The sequence below is a fragment of the Anticarsia gemmatalis genome, chromosome 30, assembly GCF_050436995.1.
Source record: "Anticarsia gemmatalis isolate Benzon Research Colony breed Stoneville strain chromosome 30, ilAntGemm2 primary, whole genome shotgun sequence".
Classification (NCBI taxonomy): Eukaryota; Metazoa; Arthropoda; class Insecta; order Lepidoptera; family Erebidae; genus Anticarsia; species Anticarsia gemmatalis.
The window spans coordinates 1536667-1552846 of record NC_134774.1 but is presented as its reverse complement, the minus strand read 5'-3'; the positions used below and the strand labels follow the sequence as shown (position 1 = coordinate 1552846).

Genomic DNA, 16180 nt, shown 5'->3' with positions numbered 1-16180 from the left:
TGAATGAATTCATTCAAATTACGTAATTTATTTTGTATATTTAAAATCATTTCAGCGTAAGCTTCTTCATTTAAAACATACATGAAAAAAATACTAACTTATTTTGTCTTTAATTTAACTTAACTGTCATAGTAATTTGACAGTTCACATTAACACTTTTTAACCGACTTCTACAAAAGGAGGACGTTCTCAATGCGACTGTATTTTCTTACAACTGAAATTCAACATTGATTTTTGTTGAACTGTACCTATTTCTTAAAATTATACATCTCTTCTCTATAAGTATGACAAGAACAAAATCAGAGACAAACCAAAATCTATCAAGTAATTTTCAAACGCCATTTTTTTTTAAACAAATTTTTCTGAACAATTAACTAGAACTACTCTCTTCATAACTGGATTCAGAAGACGAAGAAGACTCCGAACTGGTTTCAGAAGAAGAAGATTGCACCGTATTCCCGTCAGCATCAGTCTTACTAGACGTCTGGTTTGACGCCGACTGCTGGTTCTGTTCTTGATTGCTGGAAGAAGACTGCGACTGGCTGGAACTGCCATCACCGTTTACAGTTGATGTAGAACTCTGCTGGGAATCTTGGCTCTGCTGTTTCGACTCGCTAGCGTTCTTACTCTCACTGCTGGAACCGTTAGCATCTGCCTTCTGAATACTAGATGATGCTGATTTATCCTGCTGTTGGCTGGAACTTTGCTGGGACTGTTGCTCTGATGTTGTAGAGTTTCCATCGCTGGTTTCTTGATCGCTGGATGATGAGGACTGCTGCGAGGAATCGGACGATTTCAGTGATTTTTTAACGATAGTTGTTGAAGAGTCGCTTGCGCCAGTGTTAGAGCTACCATCTGATCCTGAAGCTGAGCTGGATGCTGAACTGTCAGATGATCCGTCTGATCCTGAGCTGCTAGAACCTGAAGCACTCGATCCCGAAGAGCTAGAGTTCCCATTTGAATCTGAACCTGAAAGTTAAAAAACAGTGAATATTTTTCAACAACTCACACACGGTCATCTGATTACAAACTAAGCAGAGCTTGTACTATAACCAGATAACTGATAACACATTTTTAGAGGCAATTATGATGATCATATATTTCTTTCTTACAACTATTACGGTTCGTGAGATACAACCTGACGAAAGACAGACAGACAAACAGTGAAGTCTCAGATATAGGGTCCCGTTTTTACCATAGTACGATATGGAACCCGATAAAGGTGCCCGCGAGGCGGGTCTACGATCAAGTACTATACGAGGAAAGGAACTGATTAGCCCCGCGGCCTCTAATAATTTAAAAGTTACACTGTTTTTCCTAATATACTAAAAAAGCTAAATAATTCTAGTCATATTTCTATAGCATATTATTAATCATTAATTTTAATAAATAAGTTGTGTTTTAATAATTAATACTGACCTGTTGTAACGCTGTTAGTCGCAGATGTAGCCGTCGATTTAGTTCTATCAGTGGTCTTCTTTGTAGCCAAGAATTCTTCAATTAATTGTGAATAATCATCTTCTCCTTTTCCATCACCAGTGATAGTATCATCTGAGTAACTAAAGCCTAAATATTGAAGACATTCTTGGAAATAATCTCCTTCTATTGTTGTGGTATCCTTGTATATGTAAGTACCATCACCTACTTCGGTAAATCCGTGGCCTAAGTCTTTAGATTTGCCAGTTTTAGAAGCGGTGGTAGCTGCCGTCGAGGTGGCAGAGTCAGTAGTTTTTTTAGCCGTCTTTGTAGTATCATCTGTAGTCTTTTTAGTGGCTAAAAATTTATCAATTAGTTCCGTGTAGTCGTCAACGCCTTTGCCGTCACCAGTTATCGTATCATCTGAGTATCCGAAGCCTAAATATTGAAGACATTCTTGGAAATAATCTCCTTCTATATTCCTTTCTTTATACTTATAAGTACCATCACCTACTTCGGTAAAGCCATGACCGAGGTCTTTAGTTTTTGAGGAAGAATCTTTTCCAGTTTTAGAAGTGGTGGCAGCTGCCGTTGAAGTGGCAGAATCAGTAGTTTTTTTAGCCGTCTTTGTAGTGTCATCTGTAGTCTTCTTAGTAGCTAAAAATTCATCAATTAGTTCCGTGTAATCATCTACGCCTTTGCCGTCACCAGTTATAGTATCGTCCGAGAAAATAAATCCGAGATATTGTAAGCATTCTTCGAAATAGTCTCCTTCTATTGTCCTTTCTTTGTACTTATATGTACCATCACCAACTTCTGTAAAACCATGGCCTAAATCTTTAGATTTACCAGCATTTTTCCCAGTTTTAGAAGTAGTGGCAGTTACCGTCGAAGTGGCAGAATCAGTAGTTTTTTTAGCCGTCTTTGTAGTATCATCAGTAGTCTTTTTAGTGGCTAAAAATTCATCAATTAGTTCTGTATAATCATCTACGCCTTTGCCGTCACCAGTGATAGAATCATCTGAGTATCCGAAGCCTAAATATTGAAGACATTCTTCGAAATAGTCTCCTTCTATTGTCCTTTCTTTGTACTTGTAAGTACCATCACCAACTTCGGTAAAGCCATGACCGAGGTCTTTAGTTTTTGAGGAAGAGTCTTTGCCAGTTTTAGAAGTAGTGGCAGTTACCGTCGAGGTGGCAGAATCAGTAGTTTTTTTAGCCGTCTTTGTAGTGTCATCAGTAGCCTTTTTAGTGGCTAAAAATTCATCAATTAGTTCCGAGTAATCATCTACTCCTTTTCCATCACCAGTGATAGTATCATCCGAGTAAATAAATCCGAGATATTGAAGACATTCTTCGAAATAATCGCCTTCTATTGTCCTTCCTTTATACTTGTATGTACCATCACCAACTTCTGTAAACCCATGGCCTAAGTCTTTAGATTTGCCAGTTTTAGAAGTAGTGGCAGTTACCGTCGAGGTGGCAGAATCAGTAGTTTTTTTAACCGTCTTTGTAGTGTCATCAGTAGTCTTTTTAGTGGCTAAGAATTCATCAATTAGTTCCGTGTAATCATCTACGCCTTTGCCGTCACCAGTTATAGAGTCATCTGAGTATCCGAAGCCTAAATATTGAAGACATTCTTCGAAATAGTCCCCTTCTATTGTCCTTTCTTTGTACTTATATGTACCATCACCTACTTCGGTAAAGCCATGGCCTAAGTCTTTAGCCTTTCCTGTAGCCTTAGAACCCTTTTTAGCCGCATTAGGACTGTCAGGTAGGTCTATATCTATGCCTAAAATCTTCAAAAGACCTGGCATGTAAGCTGAAGGTATAACATGATCTAAATATGTGTAATATCCGTCGCCTGTGTAAATGATACCATGTCCCAAGTCTTGGTACTCACTGGTCTTTCCATGATGTATATCCGGGTATCCGGCCGGATATCCGTCATCCGTAAAAGGTATATCATAGCCTTGAGTCTTACAGAACCCGATAATTTCATCCGTTCCTAAGTATTGATCGTTGAATTTATATTTTCCTTCGTCCACTAAGAATATAATACCGTGACCTAAATCTATAGTATTGTTGTCACCTGTACCTTTCGGCTTACTTCCATTACCCGGATAGCCGATCGGTAAGCCGTCGTCGGTAAATTTACCATCAAGTTTATTAGTTTTGCAAAAGTCTGCAATTTTGTCTTTGGGAATCGTGTCACCCTTGTACCTATAGTTCCCATCATGGGTGTAGTAAAGATCTTTGGATACATAATAGCCATTGTCACCGCCATTAGGATAGCCGATCGGTAAGCCATCGTCGGTAAATTTACCATCAAGCTTATTAGTTTTGCAAAAGTCCGCAATTTTGTCCTTGGAAATCGTCTGGTTTTTGTAACTATAGTTCCCATCGTGGGTGTAATATAAATCTTTGGATACATAATAACCGTTCTTGTTACTTCCATAAGGATAACCGGCTGGATATCCGTCGTCTGTGAAAGGTATATCGTAGCCTAGAGTCTTACAAAATCCTACAATTTCATCTGTACTTAAATATTGATCATTGTACTTATATATTTTTTCATCTACTAAGAAGATAATACCATGTCCCAAATCTATATAATTCTGATCATCTGTGCCTTTCGGCTTACTTCCGTTGCCATTAGGATAGCCGACAGGTAAGCCGTCGTCGGTAAATTTAGCATCGACGTTATTAGTTTTGCAAAAATCTGCAATTTTATCTTTAGGAATCGTTTTATCCTGGAATATATAGTAACCATCGTGAGTATAGTACAAATCTTTAGCGACATAATAGCCGTTGTTATAGCCGTTGCCGTTATAACCGTTATTGGGATAGCCGACCGGTAAGTAATCGTCGGTAAATTGAGCGTCGATATTATTAGTTTTGCAAAAATCTGCAATTTTATCTTTAGGAATCGTTTTATCCTGGAATATATAGTAACCATCGTGAGTATAGTACAAATCTTTAGCGACATAATAGCCGTTGTTATAGCCGTTATTAGGGTAGCCGATCGGTAAATAATCGTCGGTAAATTGTACATCGAGGTTATTAGTTTTGCAGAAATCTGCAATTTTATTCTTCGGTATTGTTTCATTTTTGTACCTATAGTTACCGTCGTGGGTGTAGTATAGATCTTTGGCGACGTAATAGCCGTTGTTATAGCCGTTGCCGTTATAGCTGTTGTTAGTATAGCCGACCGGCAAACCGTCATTGGTAAACTGCACATCGTAGCCCAAAGTTTTGCAAAGCTCTGCAATTTTATCCTTAGTAATAATTTTGTCTTGATATATATAATTACCTTCATCTGTATAATACAAGTCTTTGGCAATATAATAGCCATTATATACAGGAAATCCTTCAGCTGTCAAAGGTATATTGAAACCTTGAGTTTTCATAAACTCTGCTATATTTTTCGAAGTATAAACTTGATTACCGTACTTATAGACTCCATTTCCATAATAAATAACGCCATAGCCGATGTTATAGCCGTTTTTGTAGCTGCTATTACCACCTACGGGTATCACGACTGGTTGCCCATTATTCTGTATATGTCTGATGTCAAGATAGCGGCCTGATACGGTGTCGTAGTAACGATGTTCGTTTCCATTTTTGCCTGGAACGAGCACGAACCTTCCGTTCCCAGTACCTTGATTTTTCAATAAATCTTTTAAATCCGTACCTCCTAGTAGGGTTTTAAGATAGTCGCCAGCCGCCCCTTTTTTTTTAATAACATTAACATTACTTCCTTGGCTTGAACTCTGACTACTAGATGTAGCGACGGCATTTGAGCCTGTGTTTTCATTATTTAATGGATGTCCATTTCTAGCTAAATAAGACAAAATATCAGATCCTTGGGTCACTTTTGTGTAACGTACACTAGGTTTCTGACTTCCTGTGTAACCTGCGCTAGCATAAGCATAAGTTCCATGCCCATAATTATTGCCAGATCTGTAGTTTTCATTCTCTATATAATGAGCGCCGGAACCATAGTTTCCGTGTCCGTAGTTACCGCTAACGTAGTGTACATTGCCGCTATTGTATTGTCCATTTCTGGCAACCTGTTGCCCGGCCACGTAATGTGTGTGCGCACCGTTTTGTATCACTTCAGCTCCTTGTCTGTTCCAATTACCCCCATACTGTCCGTTTACAGCCTGCCCATTACCAGATTCGTAATGCCAGTTTTCTTGCCCGTTTGCATGTTGCCCATTGCCAGCCACATATTGTCTGCCTGAACCTCCATTTTTGATAACTTCGACATGTTCTTGCCCATTGCTGGCGTATTGTCTGCCCGCGACTGCATTATTTATGAGTTCCTCTTCTTGCCCGTTCCAACCTTCCTGGTGTCTGTATTGTACATTACCTACTTTCTGCCCTTCAGCAACATATTGTACATTACCTCCTTGTCTAACACCGTGGTTGTTCCATTCGTTTTGCGCGTTCCAAGCTCCGTGTTCTAAATTTTCAACTTGCCCATTAATATATTGCCCATTAGCTTGTCTGACACCATGTTGGCTACTCCAAGCCTCATTCTGACCATTTACACCTTGATTTCTTACGAACTGACCATTTGCTTGCCCATTTTGCCCATTTATAGCACCATTTCTAAGGTACTGTTCGTTAATAGCCGCATTTTCACTATTAACGCCTTCGTTCCTTACGAACTGACCATTTGCTTGACCATTTTGTCCATTTATAGCACCATTTCTAAGGTACTGTTCGTTTATAGCCCCATTTGTACCTTCATTTATAGCGTATTGCCCATTCTGCCAATGCTGAGCGCCTCCGTTTTGATAAAGCTGTTCTTGTCCTACGTAATGTTCGGCTCCTTCATGGTACTCCCCATTTGAATGAAAACTCTCGTGACCAGAGATCTGTTGGCCTCCATTCCTGTAAGCTATGTTTTCATTGGGCACGTTTCTTTTGCGCCTGGACTGGCCTTCGTCTGATAGATCGTTGACTGTGAAAATAATAGAAAAGTTATTGGTATGGGGGGCAAGTAATCGCTTTATGGTTGATGGTATTCAAAGTCAAAGTCAAATATATGCTTTATTATATAAACTTTAACATGTATTTAAAATCGTAATTTTTTATCTACCACCGTTTCGGAAAAGCTGTTGCTCGTGAGAAGAAACGGCAAGAAACTCACGGCTTGCTCTTTTTAAATGTAGCTAGGTAATGTACCAATGAATAAAGTGACGTGTGTATTAGAAATAATGATCACTTGTTATAACGGTGAAGGAAAACATCGTGATGTAACCTTGTATGTTGACTTAACCTAAGAGTTGTTTAACACAGTTTTTGAAGGAATACAAAATCCAAACTATTATTTGTCCAGTGTTGGGAGACCAAGGCCTAAACCTATTTTCATTCTGGAGCAAACCTTACGCTCAAATTTTTTGACCATAGATTTCTGGAGTTAGTGGAGAAAATTCAAGGTAATTTAAAGCCGATGAAGGCTACACTTTCAATCAATTTTTAAACTGTAAATGAGCGAAAGTGACGATTATTAGTTAGATAGAAACAATGGCCATAACAAGGCTACATTAAAAACCTATTTACTCACGTTCAGCAAAAAGGCTGTCAGCTTCATCATTACCGGTCTTCGTTAACGGATCTCTGCTATTATACATATACACGTCAGATCCGTCTACCACCTCCCCGGATGCGGACGAAGTAGATTTCCCATCTGGGGGCACGGAAGTGCCCCCGCAAGTCGAGCAAAAAAAAGCGGCACGGCCGTAACATCCTTTTCTCGAAGCAATTCGGGCTATTTTTGACACCCCTATAATTTCGTTGTGGATAAAACAAGAAGCCTGGATTTTCAGCAACTAATCAGTCATTGTATAAACACGGTATATTTAAAATTTCAGTCAATTTAAACCAGTCGTTTAAGAATGACAACTTGTTGAAATTTTGAATTTTGTCACTCACTGATTCACTGACTCACTGACTCACCGATCATCAAAAGTCTAAGGTACTTCTAGCAGACTTAGAAGCTTAAAATTTAGAATACAAATAGGGTTTAGTGTCTTAATCATGGAAAAAATTTAATATTTTCTAATTTCGGTCCAGTTTTCTAAATACACCAACTGCAACAATAACTTTGTAATCCTATATAAATGTATAAGATTACAAGGTTACACTTGCAGTTAATGAATTATTATTACTGTAGAAAATAAAATAAATAGGTGTAAATAGGTACCTACTATATGAGGCATAACGGGAGGGGGTAAAGGGTGGGTGAGGGTGTTTAGCCCATGAAACTGAACAACATTCCTATAGGAAAATATGTTGAATTATGAAAAAAAAAAACGTCTTTCCATACAAATTGGACTTATGTTCGCTCTACAAAAAGAACTGAGATGCCATCAAAAACATTCTGTAAAAACCTCAAGTCTCGCCGTAAAAAGTTGTGAGATCTATATAATACCAAGTCGATTAATCTATTTAGTCTCTACTTAAAGGACCTTCTGTCTTAAGTTATTACGTATGTTATTATCATGCCAATTTAAAAAAAATACCTTTAAAACAAATAGATCGACTTGGTCATCGCAAGAAAACACAAATTCGTCATTAACATTTCAGGAGCATTAACTTCTCGTCGTGCTGTGTAGTGTGATACATACTAATAATCAAATCATGCGATGGCCAGGTCGGTCTATTTGTTTTAAAGGTATCTTTTTTTAAATTGGCATGATAATAACATACGTAATAACTTAAGACAGAAGGTCCTTTAAGTAGAGACTAAATAGATTAATCGACTTGGTATTATATAGATCTCACAACTTTTTACGGCGAGACTTGAGGTTTTTACAGAATGTTTTTGATGGCATCGTTATATTCGGTACTATAATTCGCACTCTCATATTTCACAACACCATCGGAACCGAACTGATATTCTAAAGGAATTTCGAACAAAATTAACAACGCCATCTAGTGAATAAAAATTGATATTTCAATAAGATTGCTTTGAGAAAGGTACTCATAGTGACATCTAGTGGTGTAAATTGGAAACTGTTTTCTAAAGTTTGTAGTAATGCCATCTAGTGTTGATTGCTTTCAATTAGTTTTGAACAGTGGCGCCTCTAGTGGCAGTTTTTAGCGAAAGATTTTGGTGGTTGTTTTTTAAGTTTAAAAGGTTGATGGTATCAATACAAGGTCCAATGATTGCAAGAAAAGACACTAAATTATCACTAGTGTACAGAGAGAAAAATGCTTAAACTATCTTAAGGTATAATAATGGAAAAAGAAACGAATCCCATGGATGAAGTACAAAAAAAGCAAACCAACGAGCGAGAGTAAGAGAGAGAAAAGTGTCAGTTTGTAAGAGACAGAAGAGAAGAAAAGAGATGTCTGACACTCACACGCACTGCATAAGACCGAAAGCAACAGAAAAGATGGTGTTTAAAGAAATATGAGAGTGAGAGCGAAGATCCAACGAAACCAGTAAGAAGAAGAATTATTTATTAAACCCATTACTGTCCCACTGCTGGGCAAAAGTCTCTTCCCATAATAAGAGTAGTTACATCTCTTCCAGGCATTTTTTTAAAGACAACTCCCGCACTAAGAATTGCTCTTGTGTCGCGGGGACTTTAACAAACATACAAACAACGGACACAAAATCAACCAGACCCGAAACAATTATTTGTGCGATACACAAATAATTGTTCCGTGTGGGAATCGAACAACCTCCCGACGCAGGTAGCAGCGTGGTGACCTTAACCACTGCGCCACGGTGGCAGTCTAATTTAACCCATTACTATCCCACTGCTGGACATAAGTCTCCCCCCAAAATAAGAGGGGTTAGGTCTTAGTCCACGCTGTTTAAGAGCAGACTAAAAATTTACCTTCAAGAACTGTATAAAGAAATCTAAGGCATGCATTCTTGAAGATGTTTTCCTTCACCGTTATAACAAGAAGAAATAGAAAGGTGAAAGATGTGAAGTATATAAGGACGGTGATATAAGCAATGTGTTGTCAGAAAATTGTTTCTGGATTATTTTAATTTATCTATACTTACTAAGGAATATTATAAAGCTGAAGAGTTTGTTTATTTGTTTGTTTGAACGCGTTAATTGAATGGTTATACATGGACTGTATTAAATGAAAAAAATTGAATTGATGTCAAAAATTATATTTTTCAATAATAAAATGACACTGTTAACTTCGTTCAAAAACCGATGGTCGAAATAATTGAAACGATTCGATGCTTTTGTTTAAATGTTTGGCAGCAATAAAAAAATATTTTTTTTGGCTTTGAAGTTACGTTGTTAAAGGTAGTATTTAGTCCATTCCTGTCCCACAGGGCAGAGGAAAAAATATGAAAATTCCAACATTTAAAATAAAAAATCCAAAAATGCTTGAAAAATATTTAATTCGATAAAAATGACAATACAAAGTTTACAAAACATTAAAGTATAAAAAAAACGAACCAAAAATTACAAAAATGTCATTTAAAATTTTGAAAAAATATAATTTTGATATCAATTCAATGTTTTTGACTACCTATCACATATTTTTTGACTAATGTAGCTAATTTACAGCCGACAAACAAGTTGAACAATTTCACTAGCAAAATCGTTCTGCGGAACGCGAATGGAGCTGAATAAATTTGAGTAATAAATGCTTTGCTATTATTATAACTTTTAAACTCTCGCGTTGCATGTTTAATGTATAATAGAATACGGGAATTAACGCAGGAACACGTGGTCGCAGGCTGACTCAGACACGGCGAGTGCATTGTGCAACCTGCGCTGGAACGTTAGGCATTTTAAGGTAAAATGCGTGTTCGCGTTAATTCCCGTATTCTATTATAAATAAATAAATATCATTGGACAACTCACACACGGTCATTTGATTCCAAACTAAGCAGAGCTTGTACTGTAACCAAATAACTGATTAACATACTTATATACTTCTAAATACATACTTATATAGATACATTAACAACCAGGCTCAGGACAAATACTCATGCTCATCACACAAAGATTTGTCCCGGGTGGGATTCGAGCCCACCATTATAGCTTTGCTATTATGTCTTCTAATTACCTTCTTCGCTATAGTTGCTGGAGCCTTCATCATGGTCTCCCGAACGGGACCGGGAGTCTTCCGTCTCTTGGCTAGCACTGCTTGCTTGTTGGTTCGAAGCTGAGTTAGCTTCGTTTGTCGTTGTGGTGTCGCCATTTTGAATTGTCTCTAGAAAAAATAATTCGGACATGTCACACACTCTTCTATCTATACTAATATTATAAAGCTGAAGAGTTTGTTTGTTTGTTTGTTTGAACGCGCTAATCTCAGGAACTACTGGTCCGATTCGAAAAATTATTTCAGTGGTAGATAGCCCATTTATCGAGGAAGGCTATAGGCTATATATCAGCACGCTACGACCAATCGGAGCAGAGTACCAGTATATAATGTTACAAAAACAGGGAAAATTTTGACCCATTCTCTCTTATGTGACGCAAGCGAAGTTGTGCGGGTCAGCTAGTTACTAATAATTTCGTCAAACGGTACGGTAGACACAATAAAAACCTTATGTAAGTAAAAACATAAAAAGATATTGATTTCAAGTCGACAACATATATCCGCAAAATAAAACAAATACTTTTTGGACAACTCATGGTCATCTGATTCCAAACTAAGCAGAGCTTGTATCAGATAACTGATGAACATACTTATATACTTCTAAATACATACTTATATAGATACATTGACAACGGTTTTGAAGTGTTTAAGATTACAGTAGTTAAGCCACATCAAAGGTCTTCGGGCTTGAACAACTTTGACCCTAGGTTGACCACTAATGAGAGCATGCAAAGTCCCCAACCCGCACTTGGCCAGCGTGGTGGACTCAAGGCCTAACCCCTCCCTCATTACGGGAGGAGACCCTTGCCCAGCAGTGGGACATTAATGGGTTGAATTATATTTTTTTATAGGATCGGGGGTTTTTTAAAAGTACAATTTATAGCTATTTATTCTTCTTCTTAGCGTGTCGATGGCAAACAAATTATAATATTAATTTAAAATAGTGTATGACACTTTCTGTCTTGCTATACACTGCCAGCCCAGTATTCAGCTACGTGTACAGCGTTTTCTGTACAGCTCATAAGGTCCTGGTATGAGCAAGAGTCAGGGCACTCCGGGCATGTCAACATGTTGGCCATGTCCTCTGTGGCTCCACATCTACAAGAAATATTTGACCTGTCGAGGAAAGTTATTTATTTTATATCACCTGTAGAATGCGCCTTTTTTCGATCATAGCTGCTATTTGCCTCGCTTTTTTCTGAATGTTTACTCTCGTCCTGGCTCTGCTGCATACCTCCCAGGCCTAAATGAGAGTGCCTATTTTTCTTTTCAGTTTCAGATTCGTTCTTTTGAGAACTGCTGCCAGATTCCTCATCAGTTTCTGAGTCCTTAGTGTAGCTACCATCTTCTGTGTCACCTTCATCTAGAAAATAATTATTATTTAGGTTCTCACCCGCAACTTCGTCGAAAAAAAACGAGTGGTTTAAGATGCCTTCCACGCAAGTGGTTGGGCAACACACCAATGACTTTTCGAAGTGATGTGTGTATTAGAAATAATGATCACTTGTTATAACGGTGAAGGGAAACATCGTGATGAAACCTTGCATGCCTAAAAGTTCTTTAACACATTTCTAAAGGGCATGTAGAAGTCCCAAACCTACACTTATGATGGAAACGCTTGCCCAGCAGTGGGACAGTACATACATACGTCTATACTATCACGCCTCCGCTTAGGAGTAGGTAGGCAGTGACCAAAGATCGTCATTTGGTTTCTATGCTTCATTCACATACATACATATTCTATACTAATATTATAAAGGTGAGGAGTTTCTTTGTTTCTTTGTTTGAACGCGCTAATCTTAAGATCTACTGGTCCGATTAGAAAAAATATTTCAGTGTTAGATAACCCATTTAATGAGGAAGGCTATAGGCTATATATCTCCACGTTACAACCAATAGGAACAGAGTCCCAGTAAAAAATGTTACAAAAACGGGGAAAATATCACTCTTTCTCTCTAATGTGACGTAAGCGAAGTTGCGCGGGTCAGCTAGAATATAGATAAGTTAAAGATATACTAACCATGTGTCTCAGTATGTTGATGGTCATGAACTTCGTCAGTCTCCGTCTTGTTCTTCGTATTGGTGGTTGACTTGTCCATGTCAAGGCCTCCTTTACCTAAAGTGAATGTATCGGTCTGAGAGCTGCTGTTGCTTTCAGTCTTGTCGTGTGATTCACTGTGGTCTGATGTGTTGCCGTCGGCTAAAACAAATATAAAAATTATAAAACGTATAGGTATATTATGATAGAGGAGCTCGTGGCTTAGTTAACAACAGCCGCGCAGTCGATTTCTGAGGTTAAGCTACGCTTACCGAGGTTGTTCTGTGGATGGGTGACCATCTTATACATATCGAGTTCCTCCGTGTTTCGGAATGCACGTTAAATTGCGGGTCCCGGCTGTCAATTTCGAAGATCTTTGACAGTCGTTAACAGTAGTCAGAAGCTTGAAAGACTGACGACCAGTCTTATCGAAGGGTATCGCGTTATAAACCAGGTAACTGGGTTGTGGAGGTCAGATAGACAGTCGCTGCATGTAAAACAGAAGTCGCTACATGTAGTTGGAAGAAAGGCTAGACTGATGATCAGATCTAAGTGTTCGTTCGTCGTATGGTTAGTGGTCAACCTAGTGTCAAAGTTGTTCAAGCCGCCCGAGGGGCCTTTGACGTGGCTTAACGACTGCTATCCTAGTAGACAACAGCCGGGACTTACTTTTTACGTGCCCTCCGAAGCACTGAGACGCTCACCTTAAATACCACTATGCGGTCACCCATCTATGAGATGACCGCGCCAAGGATTGCTTAACCCACAGATCGTTTACCGACCGGTGAGCACAACTGGCTATGAGCGCCTCTAACTAAATTACTAAAAATTTACTTACATCCATCGTGACTTTCACTGCCGCTGTGTGTCGAAGATCCTGACTGCGTGGTCTCCGTTTTGGACAGCGCTACCCCATCTTTTGTCAGTCCTACGCCAACTCCGCCGCCTGCTCCGAAGCTCTTCCCGCCGGAGTCAAGACCTAGGGGTGCTGATAGACAATCTTTATTACTACAGATTCTAAACAATTGCCTCCCAAGCAAGCAATCCAGAGTTATAATGTATAATGTTCCCAGGTTCCCTCCGAAGCACGGAGACGCTCAGTTTAAATACCACTTTGCGGTCACCCATCTACGAAATGACCGCGCCGAACATTGCTTAACCCACAGATCGTTTACCGACCGATGGGCGCAGCTAGCCACGAGCGTGTTAATTCATAAACAACTAATAAAAACCTACTTATAGTAGGTTTTGACTATCAGTCAAATCAGCTACTCTTTATGAAATGTCAAAAACACATTTTAGTATAGAAATACGACGTAGTGACGTCACAGTTACGTATTTTCGTTACTATCAAAATGTTTCAGTCTGTTATAATAACAGTTTCAAAATCATAGCATTTTGGGTGAACCTTTTACGAGTTCAAATTCTATATTTTTTTGTTAACCCAGTCAACTACGCCAATTTGTAGTCTTTGTAGTACGATTGGTGTAGATTATGATTATTTATTCTGCGTATTTCTAATTTAAAGTAACTGTGACAAACGACGCTGTATAAGGTTGAGAGTCACTGATGTTCTAAAATATGTATTTTGTACACCTTCACTAGCCGCGATACTTGATCTCACTACTATGTTGTTGTATTAATTACCTTTCTCTCTGTATGAACCATCACTAAGTATACTTCAAAGAATATTACAAAAACAGAATTAGCGAAATCGGTTCAATTGCGCTTAGCAAAAAAATTTTCGATTCGTTTTTATATAATAGACTAGCTGACCCGGCAATCGTTGCACTGCCATATAAATTATTTAAAAAAAAGTGTCACTCAAGGGTATGAAAAATAGATGTTGGCCAATTCTCAGACCTATTCAATATGCTCACAAAATTTCATTAGCGTCGGTCAAGCCGTTTCGGAGGAGCATGGCAACGAAAACTGTGACGCGAGAATTTTATATATTAGATAGTAAGTTACTTACAAGGTAGCGCCTCCGCCCCCACAAGGACCTGAAATATAAGAAAAATATTAATCTGCACTTTTCAGTATAAAGTTAAACCCTTCATTAATTCGTCGTAGTGGTCAACCTAGTGTCAAAGTTGTTCAAGCCGCCCGAAGGCCTTTGACGTGGCTTAACCACTGTTATCTAAATTGACAACAACCGGGACCGACGTTTTACGTGCCCTCCGAAGCACGGAGACGCTCAGTTCAAATACCACTATGCGGTCACCCATCTATGAAATGACCGCGCCGAATTGCTTAACCCACAGATCGTTTACCGACCGATGGGAATATTGATAGTCGAGTGGTTTAAGTTGGCACCTCGCACGCAAGTAGTTGCAGGTTCGAACACGAGGCAACACACCAATGACTTTTCGAAGTTATGTGTGTATTAGAAATAATTATCACATGTTCCAACGGTGAAGGAAAACATCGCGATGCAACCTTGCATGGCAAAATTTGTTACCTAATACATTTATTGAGGACAAGCAAAGTCCCCAACCCACACATAGCCAGCGTGGTGGACTCAAGGCCTAACCCCTCGTTTGGGAGGAGACCCTTGCCCAGCAGTGGGACAGTATATACATATATATATATTAGCTTAGCCTTTGTTCCAAACTGTGTCGGAGTCGGCTTCCAGTCTCACCGGATGCAGCTGGATACCAGTGTTTTACATGGAGCGACTGCCTATCTGACCTCCACAACCCAGTCACTTGGGTATTAACACGATACCCTTCGGTAAGACTAGCTGGTTGTCAGACTTTCAAGCTTCTGACTACTGTTAACTACTGTCAAAGATCTTCTGAAATGACAGCCGGGACCCACAATTTAACGTGCCTTCCGAAACACGGAGGAACTAAATACGTATAAGATGGTCACCCATCCACGGAACAACCTCGGCAAGCGTAGCTTAACCTCAGAGATCGATCCGTGCGGCTGTTGTAAACTAAGCCACGAGCTCCTAATGGGTTAAAAAAAATAAATTAAATTGTCTACTTACCACAAAAGCCAATATAGCCAGGGTCTTCATGATGAAATGATTTCAAAGCAAACAAGTGCTTAACGTTTTATAAGGCCAATATGACAAACAAACTTTGTACCAATTGTTTATAACAAGCTGTGTAAATATAGACGAATTTGGTAACGTAATTTAATGAAACATTGCTTTAAACATTGATTTTATATAAATTGATTTAATTACGAAGATTATCTATACATTTTTCGCAACGTGCCCGGTGAATGGCAATAAACTCGCCCCTTATTTTTTAAAAGACAACTCCCGCATTAAGAATTGCTCTTGTGTCGCGGAGACTTTTACAGACATACAAACAACGGACACAAAGTACAACCAGACTCGAAACAATAAAGTACTTGTCATCGCTCAAATAATTGTTCCGTGTGGGAATCAAACCCACGATCTCCCGACGCAATGGTAGCGGCGTGGTGACTTAAACCACTGCGCCACGGGGGCAATAATTTCAATGGACTATTACCTACGTCATTTAAAATTGTATAATCGTCAATCATTTCATAATAAAAGGCTGAAAAACATATTAATCATAAATTTTAATCCTTTTGCGTAAATTTTACGCACAAACTGAGTAAATAAGGTTTCATCTTAAATAAATAATTA

The 16180-nt window shown here is 38.7% G+C and overlaps 1 protein-coding gene across 1 annotated transcript; it reads right to left on the bottom strand.

The window, feature by feature from the left end:
- Window positions 1–355: 355 nt before the first annotated feature.
- LOC142985369 (uncharacterized) lies at window positions 356–15618 on the bottom strand. Its single transcript, XM_076133494.1, has 8 exons — window positions 15548–15618; window positions 14528–14555; window positions 13391–13540; window positions 12535–12714; window positions 11662–11877; window positions 10479–10625; window positions 1420–6387; window positions 356–969 (listed from the first exon to the last, which is right to left on the bottom strand). The coding sequence occupies exons 1-8, from the start codon at window positions 15575–15577 to the stop codon at window positions 371–373; spliced, it is 6318 nt and encodes a 2105-aa protein (XP_075989609.1). The 5' UTR covers window positions 15578–15618; the 3' UTR covers window positions 356–370.
- Between the last annotated feature and the right edge of the window lie 562 nt (window positions 15619–16180).